This window comes from Notamacropus eugenii, chromosome 1 (genome assembly GCF_028372415.1).
Source record: "Notamacropus eugenii isolate mMacEug1 chromosome 1, mMacEug1.pri_v2, whole genome shotgun sequence".
NCBI lineage: Eukaryota > Metazoa > Chordata > Mammalia > Diprotodontia > Macropodidae > Notamacropus > Notamacropus eugenii.
Window position 1 is genome coordinate 620,181,892 of NC_092872.1, and position 21,648 is coordinate 620,203,539.

General features: G+C 37.7%; 1 protein-coding gene across 4 annotated transcripts in view; it reads left to right on the forward strand.

Annotated features, from left to right (window-relative positions):
- The window catches only part of ZMAT4 (zinc finger matrin-type 4), a 756,701-nt gene that overhangs the window by 361,550 nt on the left and 373,503 nt on the right, over positions 1–21,648 (forward strand). For 3 of the 4 annotated variants that reach the window (XM_072635103.1, XM_072635102.1, XM_072635104.1), the window contains 2 exons: positions 5,194–5,256; positions 15,834–16,067. In XM_072635103.1, coding sequence (XP_072491204.1) covers positions 5,194–5,256; positions 15,834–16,067 — 297 coding nt within the window. The remainder of the gene's footprint in view (positions 1–5,193; positions 5,257–15,833; positions 16,068–21,648) is intronic. The other variant, XM_072635105.1, reaches the window with a different exon arrangement.

Below are 21,648 nucleotides of genomic sequence, written 5' to 3' on the forward strand. Positions count from 1 at the left end.
CCAAGATTACTTTCAGCTTTCTAATCAATTTTGTTCAACAAGCATTTATTAAGTGCCTACTCTGCTAGGTAGGTGCTGAGACTATAAAGAAAGTAAAAAATGACCTCAAAGAACTTACATTCCACTAAATATGAGATTCTCTGATTGTTTTAAGGAGGAAGGATTTCCATAAGTCTTTGAGATGAAAAGATCCTCTTGCAATTGCATTCCATGTAATGGAGCACCACTTTTTGGTGAGATGTTGAGGGCAGGATCCAGAGTTACTGGAGCAAACACAAATTAAACACATGAACCCTCACTATGACATCCACATTCAGATGCATGCAGGTCCCTAGAATCATTACTCTGAGATCAAAGATGGAGAGATAGAGAAGTCAACTGCCACATTTTATGGTCAGGTAGGGAATGCGGTGGATAGAATGGCCATCCTAGAGTCAGGAAAATTCATCTTCCTCAGTTCAAATCTGACCTCAGACATTTACTAGCTGAGTGACCCTGGGTAAGACACTTATTTCTGTTTGCTTCAGTTTTCTCATTTGTAAAATGAGCTCAAAATGGAAATGGCAAACCACTCCAGTATCTTTGCTAAGAAAATACAGGGTTATAAAGAGTCGACAGAATTGGAAGAATGACTCAACAGTAACAATCTCATTTTTTGGATGAAGAAAGTGGGGCCTAGAGTTATTAAGTAACTTGCCTGAGGTCTCACAGGTGGTAAGTGGCAGAGGTAAGATTTGAACCCAGTTCTGCAGACCCTAAATTCAGTGCTCTCTCTGCTATACTATCTATCCTACCTCTCACAAATGAATAACAACAGCACAGATTATGCTCTTATAGGCATTCATGTGGTCTGAACAAAATTCAGGGAGGGATTCAAGGAAGTAGAGATCACCTCAGTAGAAAAAATAGGACTTTTAAAATATTAATTCAACAGACTTGTTCAAGAGCAGAAATATAGTTTATGCCCAAATATATAGCACTAATTTTATATTCAGAAGAACTGGGTTCAAGCTCTGGCTTTGTCACTTATAAGCTCTCTGGTAGGTCCTTTAACTGCTTGGGGCCTCAATTTCCTTATCTGTGAAATGGGGAACTATAATAAAGACCTACCTTTTCTATGTATCAAGGCCAATCAATAAACATTTATTAAGAACCTACTATTTACCAGGCATTGTGTTAAGAACTGGAGATACAAAGAAAGGCAAAAGACAATACTGGCTCTCAAAGAACTCACAGTTTAATGGGCATGAAAATGTGCAATCATCTATGGGTAATATATATATATATATATATATATGTATATATATATGTGTGTGTGTGTGTGTGTATGTATATATGATCAGTATTGTATGTCAATTTCATGATAGCATGCTTGCCTGGGTTCTGGTTAAGGGATAAAGCTCTTGTGCCTTCCCAGTCACAATGGAGTGAAACAGGGCCATGTGCTTGCTCTCATGCTTTTTAGCATGATGTTTTCAGCCATGTTGTCAAATGCTTTCAACAAGGAATAACACAGCATCAAGGTCAACTACCATACTGATGGAAAATTCTTCAATTTGGAAAGGCTACAAGCCAAAACCAAAGTGGAGGGAGTATTGGTGCATGATTTTCTGTTTGCAGATGATTATACACTCAGTGCAGCCTCTGAAGCTGAGATGCAACAAAGTATGGATCAATTCTCTGCTGCCTGTGCTAATTTTGGCCTAATAATTGACACCAAGAAAATACAGGTGCTCCATCAGCCACCACCACGCCATCCATACAAGGAACCGTCAGTTACAACAAATGGAGAAGTTCTGAATACTGTGGATAAGTTCACTTACCTTGGTAGTGTATGTTCCAGGGATGTACACATTGACAATGAGGTTGATGCACGCATTGCCAGAGCTAGCTCAGTGTTTGAGAAGCTCTGAAGAAAAGTTTGGGAGAGAAGATGTATTATACATCTGAAAGTCTACAGAGTCATTGTGCTGACCTCATTGTTGTATGCCTGTGAAACATGGACAGTCTACCAGTGCCATGCCAGGAAACTGAATTGCTTCCATTTGAACTGTCTTAGGAAGAATCTGAAGATCACCTAGCAGGATAAGGTACCGGACGTTGAGGTCCTTGCTCAAACTAAACTGCCAAGCATTCAAACTATGCTTCAGAGAGCACAACTCCAATGGGCTGGCCACATTGCTTCAATGTATGCTTGCCAAAAAGACTATTTTATGAAGGACTCCCATGGGGAGAGTGATCACATGGTGGTCAGAAGAGGTGATATAAGGACATTCTCAAGATCTCTCTCAAGAACTTTGGAATTGATTGTGTGACATGGGAGACACTGGCATGGGACTGCGCAGCATGGGGTGCTCATATCAGAAAGGGTGCTATGCTCTATCAGCAAAGCAGAATTGAAACAGCACAAAGGAAACATAGGATGTGCAGATTTGGAGTATCCACATCAAATGTTCACATGGACTATCTGTGCCCTATCTGTGGTAGAGCATTTCAGGCTCATGTTGGTCTGATCAGCCACAGTTGGATACATTGAAACTTGACTTTATCAAGGTGATGTCATTTTGGTCCTCTTCAAGAATGAAGGACAACAACTACCACTATATGTGTGTATGTATATGTGCATATATATGTATATGTGTGTGTGTATATGCAAACATACACACTCATAGTATAACAGGATTGCTGTTGGGCAACTAGAACCTAGATAATGCTGTGAATAGAGTGCTGGGGCTAGAGATGGTAAGATCTGAGTTCAATTCCACTCTCAGACACTTAGTAACTGTGTGACCCTGGATACGTCACTTCACCTCTGTTTGCCTCAGTTTCCTCCACTGTAAAATGGAGATAATAATAGAACCTATCTCACAGAGTTGTTATGAGAATGAAATGAGATAATATTTGTAAAGTAGCTTGGCACAGTGACTGAGACATAGTAGACATTTGGTAATTATTTATTCCCTTCCCTTCCCCCCTTCCTCTGTGAGGATCCAATGAAATATCTGCAAAACACTAAGTAAACTGCTAAGCTCTCTAAACCCAGGAGCCAGTATTTTGATGATGATTATTCTTGTGGTCGTATATTGTTACATAATCATTTCAACCCTTCCCCACCCAAAATTTACCATTTGTGAGTTAATTGCATTATGTAACCTAATGAAGCAGTAAAACAATAGACAGCCAGGTCTTGGTATCTCTACTCACACGAGAGTCCCATGGGCATTTAGATCTTGACTTTCTTACATCTTCAGGTTTTAGAAGTCAGAGAATTCTTCCCTTGTGTTCCCATGTGACAGTGGAAACTTGAAAAGGGATATCTCTTTCATTTTCCTCCTTTTGAAAAGTTTTATTTAATAACTGATCTTCAAAGAATATGTTTCTGTGGATGCTAGACATATTTCAGACATTTAGACACTTAGTGAAACAAAGGATGATTATTTTCTATTAACAAAAAGCAATGCTCTATGAGTTCTACTTTAGTATGACTGACAATCTATGGATATAGCATGGGTGAAAAGGCGATTTCCATTAATAGTCTGATTATACTTAGAATGTCTGTACTGAAATGGAACAGGAATGATGCCTACAGAGAATGATCTCACCCTTTATTTACTCTTGCCATGTGTTCAATGTCACATATTTTAAAATATCAAATACATGATGTTGCTCTTATAAATGGCATTTGTTGTTTTCCTTTTCATTTTTGTTGTTGTGAAATGTCATCTTTTTTTTAAAAAATAAGACCAGGATTATAGGATGTAGAGCTAAAAGAGATCTTAGAGTTTGGCCAGTCCAATACTAGTTTTACAGAAGATAAAGATGAGAGCTGGAGAGGTTAAGTGACTTGGTGCCAGAGGTCATGCAGGTAGTAATTAGTGGAGCTGGGACCCAAGCCTAATCCTCCTTTGCCTCCACGTCCAATTTCTACCACCCTGATTCAATTCAATTCATCATGAACTTGTTAAGCAAAATATTTAAAGCACTGTGAAGGATGGGGATACAAAACAAAATTTAAAAAAAAGCCCCCCCCCCAAGAATTTTATGGTCTATTATAAGGAAAGGAATATAAAAATGGATAAGTAGCTACAAATATGAGAAAAGGGGAGGGAAGCATTAGGAACATTTCATTTGACCTGACAGGACAAAACTGGAAATAGCTGCTAAATATTGAAGAGAGGTGTAACTGTACTCAAAATTAAAAAAAAAAATGCTTTCTGAGTATTAGAGCTATCCAAAAAGTTAAATGGGCAGCTATTGGGACTTGCATCTCATTATATGTTTTCAAGCATAGTCCTGATGGGATTCCTCCAGAAATAACAATTTGACTTAAAGCATTCTGAGGTTGTTTCCAGGACCCAGTTAAATACAATAAAGCTTTATGAAGGTACTACTAAGAGAGGATGAATAAAGGCTTCCTGTAGGAACTGGCATCTTCATTGAATTGTCTTGTTAACAAAAGACCCTCAAGGCTCATTAAGGGACCTGAAATGAAACAGAATCTAACACACCAATTAAAAACATTTATTGTCTGAGAAGAAGAACTTATAAAAGAGTGGAGTGAGAGAGAGAGAGAGAGAGTTCTCAGCTGCTCAAAGGGAAGTAGAAATGGGGTGAGATAATACTGTTTCTAGAGGCTTTCAAGCAAGGATTGGGGTTAAAGGGATGGGGACATCTGTAGACACAATAAGCCAGGATGTTTAGAAAATCCTGAATAAGGACCCAAGTCTGTAGCTTCTATTGAAGGGTGCCCTTTAGCTGAACAAGACTTGTTCTGTGGTTTCTGACAGCTACAGGCATCTCCAGATTTGGCTTAAGTTCAGTCACAAAGGATCACTGGTATATCAAGCAGCCCTGAGCCTCACATATCCTTCTGATTGGTTGGTTATTGTGTCACTCCAATGTCCTGTTCCCTGGTAAATAAGGGAAGTCCTAACATATAGTCATAGGTTTATAGATTTGGACCTGGAAATGATCTTAGATAATCTTATCCGAGTCCATCTTTTCACAGATAAGGAAACTAAGGTGAAGTATCTTTCTTGAGATCATGCAGGTAGAGCCTAAATTCAAACCCAGATTCTTTGACTCCAAATTTACCAATCTTCCCAATGTACCATGCTGATTCCAATCTCTAAGCACACTCTAGGGAAGGGAGAATATTGCTGGCATTTTTTTTCTTTCATCTCTTCTCTACAGGGAATGCAGGCAAGGAGCAGAGAGTGGAGCACAATGAAGGCACCCAGCTTGAAGAACTACGGGGTAAGACTCCAAGATCTACCAGCAGATGCTTCCTTGTTGCTTGACAGCCTTCACTATAGGTTCTACATTTGTAATTCCCAAACTGATGATTGGTGATGTACTGCTTCCTCCTGATTGGTCACATTATAAGACAATGGGCATATGGCCCTGAAGGAGCTAATGTTTTACCAAGTGGTGACAGGGAGGAGAATGCCATGAAATATGTAAGCAAATAATTAAATCCATCCAGTCACGTAATTGTTAAATAAAACAGTGTGGTCCCCTTGGTTTCTAGCACAATTAGTCAATAAGGATTTATTAAGTACCTACTATGTGTCAGGCACCATGCTAAGCACAGGGGATACAAAGAAAAGCAAAAGACAGTCCTTGCCCTCAAAACTTTACAGTCTTATGGGGGAGAGAATACAAAAACAACTATGTACCAGCAGGGATCCATAGGTGATAATCAACAGAGGAGAGGCACTAGCATTGGGAGAGGGGGAAGGCTAAGCAAGGCTTCCTGTTGAAAGTGGAATTTTAACTGGGACAGAAGTGACAAGTGTCCTGATACCTGAGGAAGGGTATCTTTATAGGGAAGCATGTTTCTTGGTATTTCCAAGATGAAGTGCTTGGATTTAGTCTCATGAATCATGAGAAGGAATGTGCCAGCTGAGCAGTCACTTGTGAGTCATTTGCTGAGTCACCCAGCAGAACTGTGCTGCAAGAGAAAGCAAAGAAAGGTTTGGATAGATGTCACACCAACCACCTCATTACCTTGTCATTTTCCTACTAATATTTGTCTGAGTAGCGGGCATAGGTACAGAAAGCATGCTCTTGGTCAGTCTCATATAATTAGTAAGACTCAGGGGCAGGGCATGAACCTAAGCCTTGCTGTCTCAAGTCCAGGACTTTATCTCTAATGCTAAATTATAGAGATAAAAAGGCAACCCATTTCTTTAGCTTTAAGGTTTGAAAAAGCTTTCCTAATGATAAAAGCAAATAATAGTTAGGATTTATGTACCTCTTAAAGGTTTATAACACACTTTACAAATATGTCCTGTTATCTTTACAACAACCCTGGGAGGCACATGTTATCATCATCCCCATTTTATAGATGAGAAAACTGAGGCAGATATTCACTGACTTGCCCAAAGGTCACACAGTGGAGAAGTGTTGGAGTCCAGATTTTAATTTAGATCTTCCTAAATTTACTTCCAGAATATGGGTAGGTCAAATATTATTATTTTTAGCACCAAGTCAAGTGAAGTCAACAATCATTTACTAAGCAGTTAGTTTACTAACTGGGATGCAAAGAGAGGTGAAAACAGCCTCAAGGAGAACATAGTCTAATGGGGGGAGGGGACAACATGCCGAAAGCTATCCCCATTTTACAGATAAGGAGATTAATTCTCAAAAAGGTATAATGACATGGTCAAGGTCACACAGTCAGTAAATGGCAGAGCTAAGATTTAAACCCAGACATTTTTAAAAAATATAATTCCAAGAACAATAGCCTTATTTTAGACTTAGTAGAGATTGCTGGAGCTGGGAGAAAATGAAGAGATTATGTAGGAAGATTGCTGGATTTGAAGTCAAAAGACCTAGGTTCTAATGCAGGTTCAGTAACTATCTGTGTGTCCTTGGTCAAGTCTTTCAACCAATTTGGGTTTCAATTTCTCATTTGTAAAATGATAGTGTTGGATTAGATGATTATGAATGTTTCTTCCAGACCTAAAATCTATAATTTTATAGTCCAAACCCTTATTTTATAGCTGAGGCACAAGCTTCAGAGAGAGAAAGATATTTGCCCAAATTCAGCCAGCTAGTTGTGGAAACAAGAACTACATCTAGGTCACCTGACGTTTAATGCTGTGTTCTTTTCATATCAGACCTTGTGTTTAAAACCCATCCACGGAACGTTACAATTAGTTCTTTATCATACAAACATTTATTTCTCAATTTGAAGTCTTTGCAGAAGAAATCTTAGGAAAAAACATAAAGGGCCAGAAAGGTCCAATTAGTCCACTATTAGAACACATACACACACACACAAATGTATATATGTATGTGTGTATGTATATGTATGTATACACACATATCTAGGTAGATATAGATTATGGATGTAGATAAATATATAGATAGATAGCTACAGATATATCTAGATGTATAGATATATATATCCTAGGGATGGGGAACCTGTGGTCTCCAGGCCACACGTGGCCTTCTAGGTCCTTGGGTGTGGCCTTTTGATTGAGTCCAAGTTTTACAGAACAAATCCTTTTATTAAGGGGATTTGTTCCATGAAGTTTGGATTAAGTTAAAGGACTTCGCTTGAGTTCCTAGAGGGCCATGTGTGGCCTCAAGGCTACAGGTTTCCCACCCCTAAAGGGATGGGGGAAAGTATCTAAAGATAGTTTTCAGGGAAGAACCAAAGCAATAATGTTCAAATAGTTTTTAGATGTCATTCAGGGTAAGGGGGAACTACTGTATATTTGTATATGTTACTTAATACAGACAATGAAAATTAGAAACATACAACAAGTGATTTCTGACCATGGAATTAAACTAGTTAAATATTATCTTTCTCCAATATGTAATAAATTCTTCTCTTATCCAATGTGTGTGTTCATTCATTCAATAAGCATTCATTAAGTAACCACTACCTGAAAATCATTATGGTAAGTGCTAAGTACACAAAGACAAAAAAAAAAAAAAATTAATAGTCTCTGCCCTCAAGAGTTTTCATTCCATTGAGAGATGGGATAGAAGTGGGGAGAGTAGGCAGCATGTACATAGAAAATATAAATATGACATTTTATAAATATTTAGAAGCAAAGGGACTAGCAACTGAGGAATGTTTAGGAAGCGACCCCTATTGCAACCCTTGAAAGAACCTAGGAATCCTTCAAGGTGGAGGAGAAAAGGCAATGTGATCCAGACTGCAAAGGCCTGAAGGCTAGAGACAGAATGCCATAGAAGGGGAATAAGGTTCAGGCCAGTATGACTAGAACAATGAGTAAAGGACAGTGATGTGGAGTAATTCTGGAAGGGTTGTCCAGAGTTAGAGGATGCAGAGCTTTACATGTTCTACAGAAGGACTTATTCATCCCTGAGACAAGAAATAAAGAGCTACTGGAGCTTCCTGAGCAAAGAACCTTCTTGTACCAAAGTTTTCTGACTCCAAATGCAGTGAACAAACCAACAAATGGGTCTATGGATGGATGAATATGAAAGGAACAAATGTTTGAACTATATTTAACTCATCTGACCCTCACAATCCTGGGCTTCTTGTATTTGTCCAGTTCCCTTTCTTTCCTGCCATGCTGTCTTTCTCTGCCCTTTTTAATCCCTGATCAGCATCTGATGGGTTTCCATGTAAGAACATACAGTAAAGGAAATCTGAACCTGGGTTTTGGTGGGAGAGAGGAAACAGTCACAAAATACTCAGAAAGAAGAAAAATGAAATGTTGAGCAGGATTATTGGGATGAATCCTAAAGTTTACAAATTCTTTCTTCAGAAGAGCCCTGTGATTTAGATTATAAAACTATTTTTATCCTTGTTTGATAGGTGAGAAAACTGAGGTCAAGAAAAATTAAATGAGTTACTCAAAGTCACACTACTGTCAAGTGGCAGTGGTGATTTGAACACAGATCCTCTGATCTAAATAAAGTGCTCTCCTATTACATCACCTTGCTTCTGTTATAATACATGAGGCAAGGCATGTTTTTAAAAAAATGAATTAGGTACAATTATCTCATTTGATAAATGTTAAATTTTATATCATTCCTGATGGCAAATGATATAAATATGATATAAAAGGTTGTTGTTCACTTGTGTCCAACTCTTCATGACTGCCTTTGTGGTTTTCCTGACAAAGGTACTGGAGTGGTTTGCCACTTCCTTCTCCAGCTCATTTTGCATATGAAGAAACTGAGGCAAACAGGGTTAAGTGACTTGCCCAGTGTCACATAGCCAGTAAGTGTCTGAGGAAAGATCTGAACTCAAGAAGACAAGTCTTTCTGACTTTAGATCCTACACTCTATCCACTGTGCCACCTAACTTCCTGGCTAGATAGCAGTTTTCAACTGAGAAAAATCTATTTATTTCTTCTAAAAGATGATATTAAAGAAGATGACTGGGGTTGGAGGAGGAGGTATAGCCAATGGTGCTCTTGTGACCCTTAGTTTGGAGAGGTCACTTCAAATCAAAGGTCTCATCATCAATTCAGAAGCCTCAGAAATATCACCCTTTCAATTCACCCAGAGGTGTTCAAGCTCCTTGATATAAATTCATGCTACTTAACCTAAAAAGATAATGAATTGTAAAGTAGGATACAATTTATTAGTTTAAAAATTAGAATTTTCTCAAGCCTTTGCATGGAACTGCTCTATCCTAGACAGTAGGTGTCCACTCAGGAAATCAAATTAAAAAAGAGAAGATTGGTTTGTGATCAGAGAACCAGAGTAAAATACATATTTTAAAGGGATATTTTAGTCAAGCTCCTGAAAGCTGATGGATTTCCCTTCTCTAATCTAAGGATATTGTTTCTTAGAATGGCCTAGTGCTAGAGCTGTCTAATGTCCTATTTTTATGTTGCTTCTTGTTAGCTTCAATTTTAAAAGCTAATACCTTTTGGCCTTGTCTCTAAATTCCAATGTATCCTATTTGAAAGTTTGTTCATGTGTGTATGTGCGTCAGCCTAAGAAAAAGTAAATTTGTACTTCAAAACCACCTGTTCTTCGGATTGTGAACTTTGGATCTTTTCCCCTATCATAGTACCTTCCCCCTACTTCCCTAATGCCCTTTCCATCAATTATTATCTGTTATGCCTATTTGTATCTGTGTTTTTTTATACTACATGATACCTGTAAGCTTTGTAATAATAAGAGCTCACATGTTTATAAAACCTTCAGGTTCACACAGCAATGTTTATGCTTTATCTCCATTTAAAACTTAGAACATCTTTGTGAAGTAGAGATTTCAGGTATTCTTATCCCCATTTTACAGATGAGCAAACCGAGACAGAGAAATTAAATGGTCATAAATTAGTAAGTGACAGACTCAGGATTTGAAACTAGAGATCTGTCTCCTGACTCCAACTTTCATAGTTAGTCCACAGAACCTCTTATGGTAGGATCTAGGTTACCCGTGGTGGTCCCTAAGAGCATTTCATCAGGGCCACAAGACAAAAGTATTTTATTAATAATATCAACTCTTTTCATTTATAATAGAGTTAGTATTGGACAATAAAACCTCACATTAAAAAGCTGTTGGAGGAGGTTTTCAATAAATTTTAAGACCAAAAAGTTTGAGAACCACTGCCGTAGACCATGTTTCCTCTATGAGGGCAGAGGATTTTGTAAACTCTGTGAGGACATAGTAGATAAATTATTCAACACAGCAAGTATTAAATAAGTATTTGCTGAATGAATCAATGAACAAATGAATGGTAGGTTGCATTCTGCTGGTATTACCTTCAAGATCCCAGTAGCATGGTCCCCAAGGACCAGACCACCATGAAACATCAAAAGAGACTTTTGATCAATGTTTTTATTATTAATAGTAATGCTTCTGAGCCATGGTATTCCAACAGTAGTTTTCTGCGTTCCAAGATGAGATTACTCTGCTAAAAAGCCCTTAAGATAAAAATCAAGCAATAAAGTTGTTTTCTCACAGGCTCCTCACAAATATTATTTTGGTCCCAAAACTTCTGATCAAAAGGAATCTCTGCAAGGAGGGCAAAAAAAAAATTCTGAGTTTACTCCCATCATACCAAGAGATGTCTTCTGAAAAAATGTCATTTGCTAAGTAATTACTTCTGTGTCAGGCATTTTATCTAAAAGAGAAAGACCTAATTAAAAGTAATTTGTAAACTAGGTGTGCTGATTAACTGTTAATTGTGCTCTGGAATATAACAGTAGTACCCCAGTTCTCAGCCTCTCTTTTAAGCAAACCCATATTTTATTGTTTTGGCAGCTGCATTCCACACTGCAGAAACACACTGAAAGAAGCAGCAGCTATGTTGCAGTATGACTAAATAGATCATGTGAGAATTTGCTTTTTGTCCTCAAGACATTTTGAATCTGAATTTTTTTTGTAAAACAAAATCAAGTCCTGTTCAGAATATGACAAATAGTCAAGAGATGGGCAAGCGAAGTGAAAGGTCCTGTTTGGGTGACCACTATTATCCCAAAGCCTTTGGAGAAGGCAGCCTAATGTGTGGAGAAACAAGTACTAAATGGTGAATCAGGAGACCTGGGTTCAGCTGCCAGCTCCTCCCCTTATCAGACATTGGGAAAGTCTGAGCTGCTGTGGATGACCTCAAAGGCTCCTTCTCTCTCAAATATTCTGTAACTTGATGATTACGAAAGAATCATGGGAGATGGCCTTGGCGAGAAGCTAATGTCTTTGTTCTTGACTTTCTCTTTAAATTCATATTCTCTGGATCTAGACCAGAATGTAAGCACACAGACTTGAGAATACTTTAGATCAATAACAGAAACTGTCCATGTCTTGAAATGCTGTAGCTTGTGATAAATTCCTTATCAATTTAGAAAAGAAACATCTACTCCTACGTACTCTGGCAATTCCTGCAAACTTTCCGCTCCCTGCCTCCTCCCCCTTTCCCAGCAAAACAAAAAAAAATTTACTTAAAGCATCAGCTAGAGAAGTCATTTTTCAAAGTAGTCACTCTCTCTCTGTTCATTCTTTCTTTCTCTTTTCTTTCCTCCTCTTTTTTCCTCTTCTCTCTTCCTTCTCCCTTCCTCCTTTTCTCCCATCCTCCTCTTCCTCTTCTGCCTTCTTTTCTCTCTGTCTTTTTCATTTTTTCTCTGTCTCTCTGTCTCTGTCTCTCTGTCTCTCTATCTCTCTATCTCTGTCTCTGTCTGTCTGTCTGTCTGTCTCTCTCTCTCTCTCTCACACACACACACACACACACACACACACACAGACACAGAATAAAATCAACATGATTTCTTCTCTGTGATTTACAAACACAGAATCACAAAATGTTAGATCCAGAAGGAATTTTAGAATATTAAACCAAATAGAATGCTAGGATAGGAAGGAATCCTAGAATATGGACATAGAATGTTACACATAGAAAGAATCTCAGAAAGGAGAACATACACTGGCAGATTGAAAGGACTTTAGCCCTCTGTGTCTCCTTGTATATATTTCAGGGATTCTATGAACTTAGATGGGAAAGTGTACATGTATTTTTTTTAAAATTTCAATACTATCATTTTCCTTTGCAATCCTATGTATTTGATTTTATATAATTAAAAAGACAATTCTGAGAAGGGGTCCCATAACCTTCACCAGGCTGCCAGACAGAACTGTGATACAAAGACTAAGAACTTTTGCCTTGGAATATAGATCCAGATTTGAACTGCATTTCATTTTTTTTGCATAGGGAACACACAAGTAAGGAAACTTCTTCCACCACTGCAAGTCAGAAGCTTCTCCTGCATTTTATAGTCTTAGAAGGTTGCTTAGACCAATGGGGAGTAAATAACTGGCCAAAACTCACCTGGCCAGTGTATCTCAAAGGTAGCACTTGAATCCAAGTCACTGTGACTCCAAAGCCAGCTCTGGATCCATGATGCCATGCTGCCTTTCATGGAACATAGAAATTAATTCAATTCAGTTCGATCCAACAATTATGTGGTTTGTAAACGTCAAAGCTGACTGGGAATTTAGAACATAAAACCGAATGAGTTAGAAGAAACAATGTCTTGTTTCCAGGCAGTTTGCCATTGGGGAAAGAACACTAGACCTGAATTTAAGGGAGAACTGGATTCATACATCACCTGTGGCTGTGGATGACCATGGGGCAAACCACTTAATCTGAGACTCAACTGCATAAAATGGAGATAAGTTAGTGTATCATAGGCATCTTTCTAAACATGCTTTTATACCCATTGCTCCTCAAACATCCTTCTATCATAGCTTTCCAGGGTTGTAAAGAGTATAGAAGAAGGCTGAGTTTATCTAAGTACTATATTGGGAACCCATAGCTCAAACTAATGCCATGAAGATAAAGCTTGCTGTATAAAAGTATTACATATGTCCCACCTTTTCCTAAAAAGATAGAACCTCAGGGTCGATAAGACATCCATCACTCCTCCCATCCCTGGCATCATTCTAGGCACCATTCTTTCTTCCCTTCTTCCCAAATGCCATGCCAACATCAGCCAATAAGTGGCTAATGTAATTAGTTAATGTAATTTGCATACATTTGGCATAGGGTGGTTTAAACTTCAGTAGCTAGAGGGGCTCCTCTGTCATCCTGGTAACAGCTCCAAGGTGCTTGCTGGTCAACACCCTGCAGTTGGCTTGCTGAGGCAAATCTTGTCATAGCTGCATCCCAGGGTGTTTATAAGGATCAGGTGACGCGATGTGGTAGATCACTTTGCAAACCTTAAAGCTCTATGTAAATGGTACCTATTATTATTTTAGAGATGATATATGTTATCATTATTATTAATATCATCATCATTGATGAAGCTAGGTGGATGAAGCAGACTTGGGAGACAGATCTGAGTGTGAATCCTGTCTCAGACACTTACTAGCTGTGTGACCTTAGACAAGTCACTTAACCTTTATTTGCCTCAGTTTCATCAGCTGGAAAAGTGGGGATAATAATAGCGCCTGCTTCCAGGTTGTTGTGAGGACAAAATGAGGTAATGTTTGTAAAGTACTTTGCAAACCTTAATTAAAGCACTACGTAAATACCGTTACTATTATTATTTTGTTACTATTATTGTTGTTGTTAAACTGGAAAGGCTTTTAGAGCATAGAAAATAGAACAAGAATGATTGTAAGAGCAGCAAGGAACCTTAGAAATGAAAAGACCCCATTAGAGCAAAATGGACCTTATAGATCATCTATTTCAGATTCATTTTGCAGAGAAGAAAACTGAGGTCCTGGTTGGGGAAGCAAATTGCCCCTGGTATGGCACTACTAAGAAATCTGTCCTCATTTTTTAAAGGATTTATTGAAGTCTCCGTTTTATCTCTAATATATTCAGGCTGTAGCAGGTAGTGATGTCTGAAATGAGAAAGCAGGGCTCATTCACTAGTGGCTCACTTTCTTGTTCTGTGTATTTCAAATAAAAATGAATTTTCACTACAATGTTGATTTTGAAATAAATCTTTTTTTCAGAGTTTAGCAAAGGACATCTCTTTCCTCCTGGGGGAGGCTTATTCTTTAGATTGTCAGGTTTTTGCATAACTCTATGGAAATCCAGCTATCAATAAATTATGAGGCCTTGATAACTGCTCAATTTCATTAAAGGTGGGTTGGCAAAGACAATTGATGGATTAGTCCTAAGGAATTACAATGACAGCGCACTCTCCATCGTCTCTGTTTCTCTTGATGAAAACATAACTAGGGTTACTACCCATTAGACCAATCCTTCTTTTTCTGTACATCCTTAATAATCATAATATAGTATAATCATAATATAGTATTATTTTGTTAAGTCTGAAGATCAATCTTAGGTTGTTACATTTTCTACTGAGTAGCATTCTTATGCTGGAAGGAAGAAGGAAGCAAGCAAGCAAACACTTATTAAGTGCCTACTATGTGCCAGGTAGTTTGCTAAGAACTTTGAAAATATTATCTCATTGATCCTCATAATAACCCTGAGAGGTAGGTACTTTATTATTCCCATTTTACAAGTCAAGGCACCTGAGGCAAACAGAGATTAAGTGACTTGCCCAGGATCACACAGTTGGTAAGTGCCTGAGACTGGATTTGAACTCAGATCTTCCTGAGTTCTGGGTTCAACACTATCCACAGCATCACCTTGCTGCCTAATGTAGAGGAAAGAACACTGAAATACAGTCAGAAGTTCTAGCTTTGAGTGTTTACTCTTATTATCTGGCCTCAGTCAAGGAATTTAATCTCTCTGGGCCGGTCAATTTCTTTTTCTGTGAAGTGATAGGTTTGAACTAATTATTATCTTTTTTTCCTGTTAAAAGCTCCTTCAGCAATCTGGTGAAGCCTATGAATTCCCTTTCCATAATATTTTTTAAAAATCCTTAAATAAAGAAATGCTAAACTTCAACTAGAGGTTAATAAAAGGAAAGATTCAACTACCTCCTTTTCCAAGTTCATGAATCCCCTGAAATCAATCAACAGACTCTTGGGGGAGGGTCTGTGGACTCTAGATTTTGAACCTCCGGACTATACAATCTCTAAGGTACCTTCTAGACCTAAAAATACAATCCCATGTACTACTTTAGCTACATAATGTACCCTTGGCCATGCTATCAAGCATTCTGAGCTCCAGACTCCTAGCTATAAACTAGAGATATGAATGCACTCTCTACCTCACTGAATTTATTGTAGATCAAGTGAGATCACATACAGAAGCAACTATTAAGGGCTATATAAATATGAGCTATTATTATTGTGCATGACGTTATTTTAATTAAGTAGCTATGCTTAATATTCAGCTCTCAAGTTGCTATATTTGATCCTTGAGCTCAGTGACTAATGTGGGGGTATCTTTCAACTTCAGGTGTTGGGAAGAAAATGTAGGCGATCATGGCTTAGTTATAACCTTTATTTTGAATGTTTCCTCTTACAGAAACTCCTCTGAGTCCACTCAAGCCACCCCACTCGGCCAGTGCCCCAGGAGTGGCCGTGTCCTCACCTCATCGTCGAAGAGATTCAGACAGATACTGTCAGCTCTGTGCAGCCTGGTTCAATAACCCTCTGATGGCCCAGCAACATTATGAAGGCAAGAAGCACAAAAAGAATGCCGCCCGGGTGGATTTGTTAGAACAGCTGGGGAAAACGCTGGATCTGGGGGAGTTGAGAGGTAAGGGGGATGAATTATTCAAGAGCAGAAGGTGCTGACTCTAAGACAACAGAGGTTCTCAAGTCCTGATGTTTCCCACTCTGCGTCTTCTCCATCCTTGGGCTTTGTGTGCAGAATACTAGGTCATAGCCAACAGGTATATTTGGGCAGGAATGATCACTGACATTCTGTGTTATCCCATGTGACCCTCACAACAACCCTATGAGGTGGGTACTGTGGGTTTTATGATCTCCATTTTACAGATGAGGTGAATAGGGTTCATCGAGCTTCAGAGACTTGCTAATGGGCATGTTGATTTGTGTCAAAGGCTGGGTTTCAACTAAAGTATTCCTGATTCCAAGTCCAAGGCTTTATCTATTTATTACCTCACATTGCCTTTAGACCAGGGGGTCTTAACCTAGGACCTTAATTTAACTTAACCTTGCATTTTTTAACATTAGAAAATTGTGTATGATATATATGTATAATAATTATGCTAATATTTATATAATGTTTAATATGTGCCAGGCATTGTATTAAGTGCTTTTTACAAATATTATTCCATTTAATCCTTCCTCACAGTCCTGCAAGGTAGATGCCACTATTATCCCAATTTTACAGGTGAGGAAAGTGAGGCAGATATTAAACAACTTGCCCAGGGTTACACAGCTGGTAAGTGTCTGAGGTGGCATTTGAATTCATGTCTTCCTGATTTCAGGCCCCAAACTCTGTTTACTGAATCACCTAGGTATATCTATATGTGTGTACATATGTACACTTATATACATGTAAAGCATATATGTTGTGTATGTATGTATACACATAAAAAACTAATTTGATATATAGATATATATATTTGTGTGTATACATATATATGTGGTGGTAAATATTGGATGTGTATATGCATACATACACACATACACTCTTACTTAACTTTGTAATCCCATACATTTCACTTTATGTATTTAAAATACATTATTCTGAAGAAGGGTCCATAGGCTTCACTAGACTGCCAAAGGATCCACAGCCACAAAAAAAGGTTGAGAATTCATGCTGTAGTGAGAGGAATACTGAGCTGTGTAGAAAATACTATCACGAAATAAGTGGTAGCTGCTTCCTTTTTCCTGTTTCTGTTTAAAAATTACTTCCACTGTGTATTTTCATACAGAGGTGTTGTGGTATTGTGAAAAGGGCATTCGTTTTGGTGCACTGGTCTTGAGTCCTGATTCTGTCACTGAGTGACCTTCACCAAGATGCTTAATCTTTCTGGGCCACAAGTTCCTTCCTCCTCTCTGAAATGAGGGGTTCAGATTAGGTGATTCCTAGTTCTCTATTATATGACTATCAAAGCCATTTAAACTGATCTTAGTGCTTTCTTGTAGGCCATTTCTTCAACATGTCTTGTGATTTTAAAAAAGCCACTTTAAAATATTGTGCCATTATGTAAAACTCTTAGCTAAGGGAAAACAAAAGGTTTAATATTTCAGAACAATAAATGATCCCTCTTGGAAAATCTATTATTGCATTTTCTTGAGGGACTGTTTCCACCATAGAGTTTATCCAGAGTAGTGTTAAGAGTCTCTCATAGCTGAAGGCCAAGCTCCTCCTCCCTCTTCCTAGGAATGAACAGTTTGTTAGGGGATTCCATCATGGCAGAGCACTGAAGGAGAAAAAGAAGATTTTATTTATGTTTTCTGCTAGATATTATGACTTGAAGATGAGTTATTCCTCAAGGAAATTCTCCGTCCCTGTTCTAAATGATTGGTACTGCATCTTTTATGTACAGACACATATCTTAATGACTTGGGCATCTGAAATCTGTAGCATTTAAGCAGTGTTTTATATAAAAGACAAAAAGGATCCACCTTGACTTGATAACTCAATGTGACTCTGACTCAGTCGTATGTGGAATATGATTAGCATCGAGCAAACTGTCCTTGAAACTCACCTTTTTGCCAGCCACATGAAACATCCTGATAATGCGTGCTATGTGCACTTACTTAAAGGTTTATCATAGTACGCTGCCGAGTCCTGAGAGCTGAGCACTTGGGTAGCCTGGCTTCCTTTAAAGCTATTGATTAGGTCATGATTGCTGGGAAATCTCCAATGAATTCATAATGACAGTCTGGAAAGGAATTAGAAGTTACTAAAAGAATGAAGTGATTGGAGGAATCTGAGCTGTGATTAATGCTAGTGCTATACTTCTACTGACTATTTCTAAAGCACTCTGTATATAGCTTGCTTGTACACAGTTGTTAGCATGAGATCTTCCTCAGTAGACTGTGAGCCTCTTGAGGGTTAGGATTGTCTTTGGCCTTTCTTTGTGTCCTCAGCACTTGACACGTGCATATAGTGGGCACTAAATAACTTCCTTTTGACGGATTGTCTCACCATAAATGGGCAATGAATATGTCTAGAGTGGGGAAAGGTAAAGAAGTCTGAAAGCTTACTTACTTGGAATTCAGGACTAGACCTGTAAATGGCAGGGGATGGCTGGAAACTAAATGAGGGGCAGGGGTTGGGGAGTGGAGGGTGGAGAGCAGAATCTGCAAGTCCCACTTAAGCTACGCCTGCTCTCCTACCCCTCTGCCATATAATGATTCATGGATCCCTTGAAGTGCTAAAATATTCCCTTCTCTGAAATATATATGTATATTTATTTATATGATTATGTATGTATATATTTCAGAGTGCTATATATATTTCTGTGCATATATTTGTAAGTATATATACTTATATATACATATATAAGAATGTATGGTATAGTTATATAATTATATATGTATACATATACATATAGATACATACATCTGTGTATATATATAAGCAGATGTGCATATACACACAATATGCTTGCATGTGTGTGCTTATACAACATATACATGTGTGTATATGTACACACATGCTTACATATATGTGTGTGTACATATATATGCATATAGATATACACATGGAGAGTGTCCCAAATGCCTTAGTTCAGCTTTAAGCTATTTAATCTTAAAATTACACTGGCTTTGGGGAAACCTTGTATATAATCTATCTTTTTCTATATCTTTATATTTTTGGTTTTTATATTCTGTGTTTTTATTGGTCATAAACCTTTCTTGTGCTGGGAAAATGCTGCTGCCATCAATAGAAACAGACAATTTATGGCAGGGTCTAAGTGAAGATGAGGATTTCAGTTTTAGAAATGTTGAGTTTGACATGGAGGTTGGAATGTCCAGGAGGCAGTTAAAAATGTGTGTGGAGTTCAAGGGAGAGACAGGAGAAGGATCTATAGATCAGAGAAGCATCTTTATAGAGGTAAAAATTGAAGCCATGGGTGAAAAAAAGGTCTCCAGGGAAGAGAGTTGAGAGAGAGAAAAGAGAGGAAGGGTAAGGATATCTTAAGATAACCATGAGCCTTAAAAGCAGGGGTCAGGCAAGTGGAAAATGAACTAGGATATATAGCAGAAGCCCTTGGGGGAAGAGAGTGCCATAACAGAAAGGAATGGGTGAACCTTGGTATGCTTCCTGCAGAAAGATAAACAAAAATGATACTTGAGGAAAGACCATTGAATTTGACAGCTAAGCCATCATGAGGCTTCCAAAGAATGGAGCTACAAACCAGATTGTAGTGAGATGATGAATAAGTAGGTGGGAGGGAATATTACTGTCCCTTCCCCAATTCCTGTCCCCCTAATTAGACTGTCATTCAGTCTTTATTTCTTCAGTTTGACAAAAGACTGTAGTGAGAGACTATACTTCATTCTCTATGACTTAGGTCATACAGATTATAAATTGCAGACCTGGAATTCAAACTCAAATTTCCTAACTCCAAATCTCAGATTCTTATTCTCCTGGAGTTATTAGATGGCAGGGAAAAGAAAAGGATATATACACATCTATATGTGTATATATAGATAGATATACACATATATGTGTATGTGCATGTGTGTAAATTTATGTGCATGCACATATTATTCCATATTATAAATATATATGTATAATGTATAACATACATCTATAAGACTATCATTTCTCTATGTAACTATGTATCTCTTTCATACAGACCATATTTTTATTGTTCTTCTTGCCTTCTCTTTCATGTCACATATGTGTGTAAACATGTATGTGTATATATGTGTATATACATAGACATACACACATTTGTGTCCACATAAATAGTATTTTAAATACTTGGGAACAGTAATCAGGTTAAATTTCATTTTGTGACAACAGTGGTCATTCATTCATGCTGTCAGCTGACACCAAACTGATTCAGAACAGATGATCTTGACTGTATGAAACTAGACCAAGCTAGATTCTCCAGCTTTAATTAACTCTCTGCCAGGTGAGTGGCAGATTCCAAGCCATACACATGCGTTTCATTGCTCTTTCATTGGGTTTTTAATTTGGTGATTTTAAAGAATAAATATTATTCTAAGATGTAGCTCTCAAAGAGCATACTTCATTGACTCCTGGAGATATTGCAGAGGTGCTGATATGAGTAAATCAAGCATGTCAAAGATCATTTAAACCCACAATGAAGCAAGATTAGTAGCACTGAAAAGGAAAAAAAAATGTGGCTCCAAATGGACAACAAAACCAAACAAGAACTGATAGGTTATTGCTGCGTAATAGCTCAGTTAATTCTCAGTTACCAATGATACTTCTGCAATGCGACAGAGATTTCTTGAAGTTGGAAAATCAGTGAAAAGGACAATAAAATAAAAACAAACAAATAAACACAAATGCAAACAAATAGGTACTAAATAGCTACTGGCCTCTGTTAGGAATGGAAACAAGGCTTCTCATAAGTAAGACAAGACAAATACAGAAGTACTGAAGTTTGTAAAAAAGGAAATTTTATTAATGAATCTCACACTTTCATTCAAGGGTAGACCAAAATCATTGACTAAATCCTGACACCTGGACATCTTTATCAGGCTGGAAAATGCCACTCAAAGAGATATTTTTGGATTTTTTTTTACTTCCAGTTGGGTTGGAAGACATACTCATCGAGACAAGGACAAGCTCTGATAAATAAAAGGATGTACTAGTAAATATTGAGGCAGTTAGGTGGCACAGTGGCTAGAACTCAGGACCTGGAGTTAGGAAGATCTGGGTCCAAATGTAGCCTTGGACTGCATGACCCTATTTGTCTCAATTTCTTCATGTATAAAATGAACTGGAGAAGGAAATGAGAAACTACTGCAGTATCTTTGCCATGAAAACCCCAAATTGGGTCACAAAGGGTTGAAAACAACTGAAATGACAAGAAACACAAGCTTAGCTGGTCTATAATAATAAAAAATTATAATTATAGAAATAATTGCATAAATACACACATACAGATATGTGTATATGTGTACATATACATAATATATATGCACCTGTATATATACATATACATGTAAACACATACATACATACATATACACACATACATCTATATGGAGAGAGAGAGAGAGAATTTTCCATGGAGTTTAAATTATGTGAGTTCTCAGTTCATTGAAGTAAAATTATCTTCATCCTTTATAGATTTGACTAGATAAAGCATTTATTTAGCACTTCCTATGTGTCAGGCACGATGCAAACTACTGATAATACAAGCTAAAAG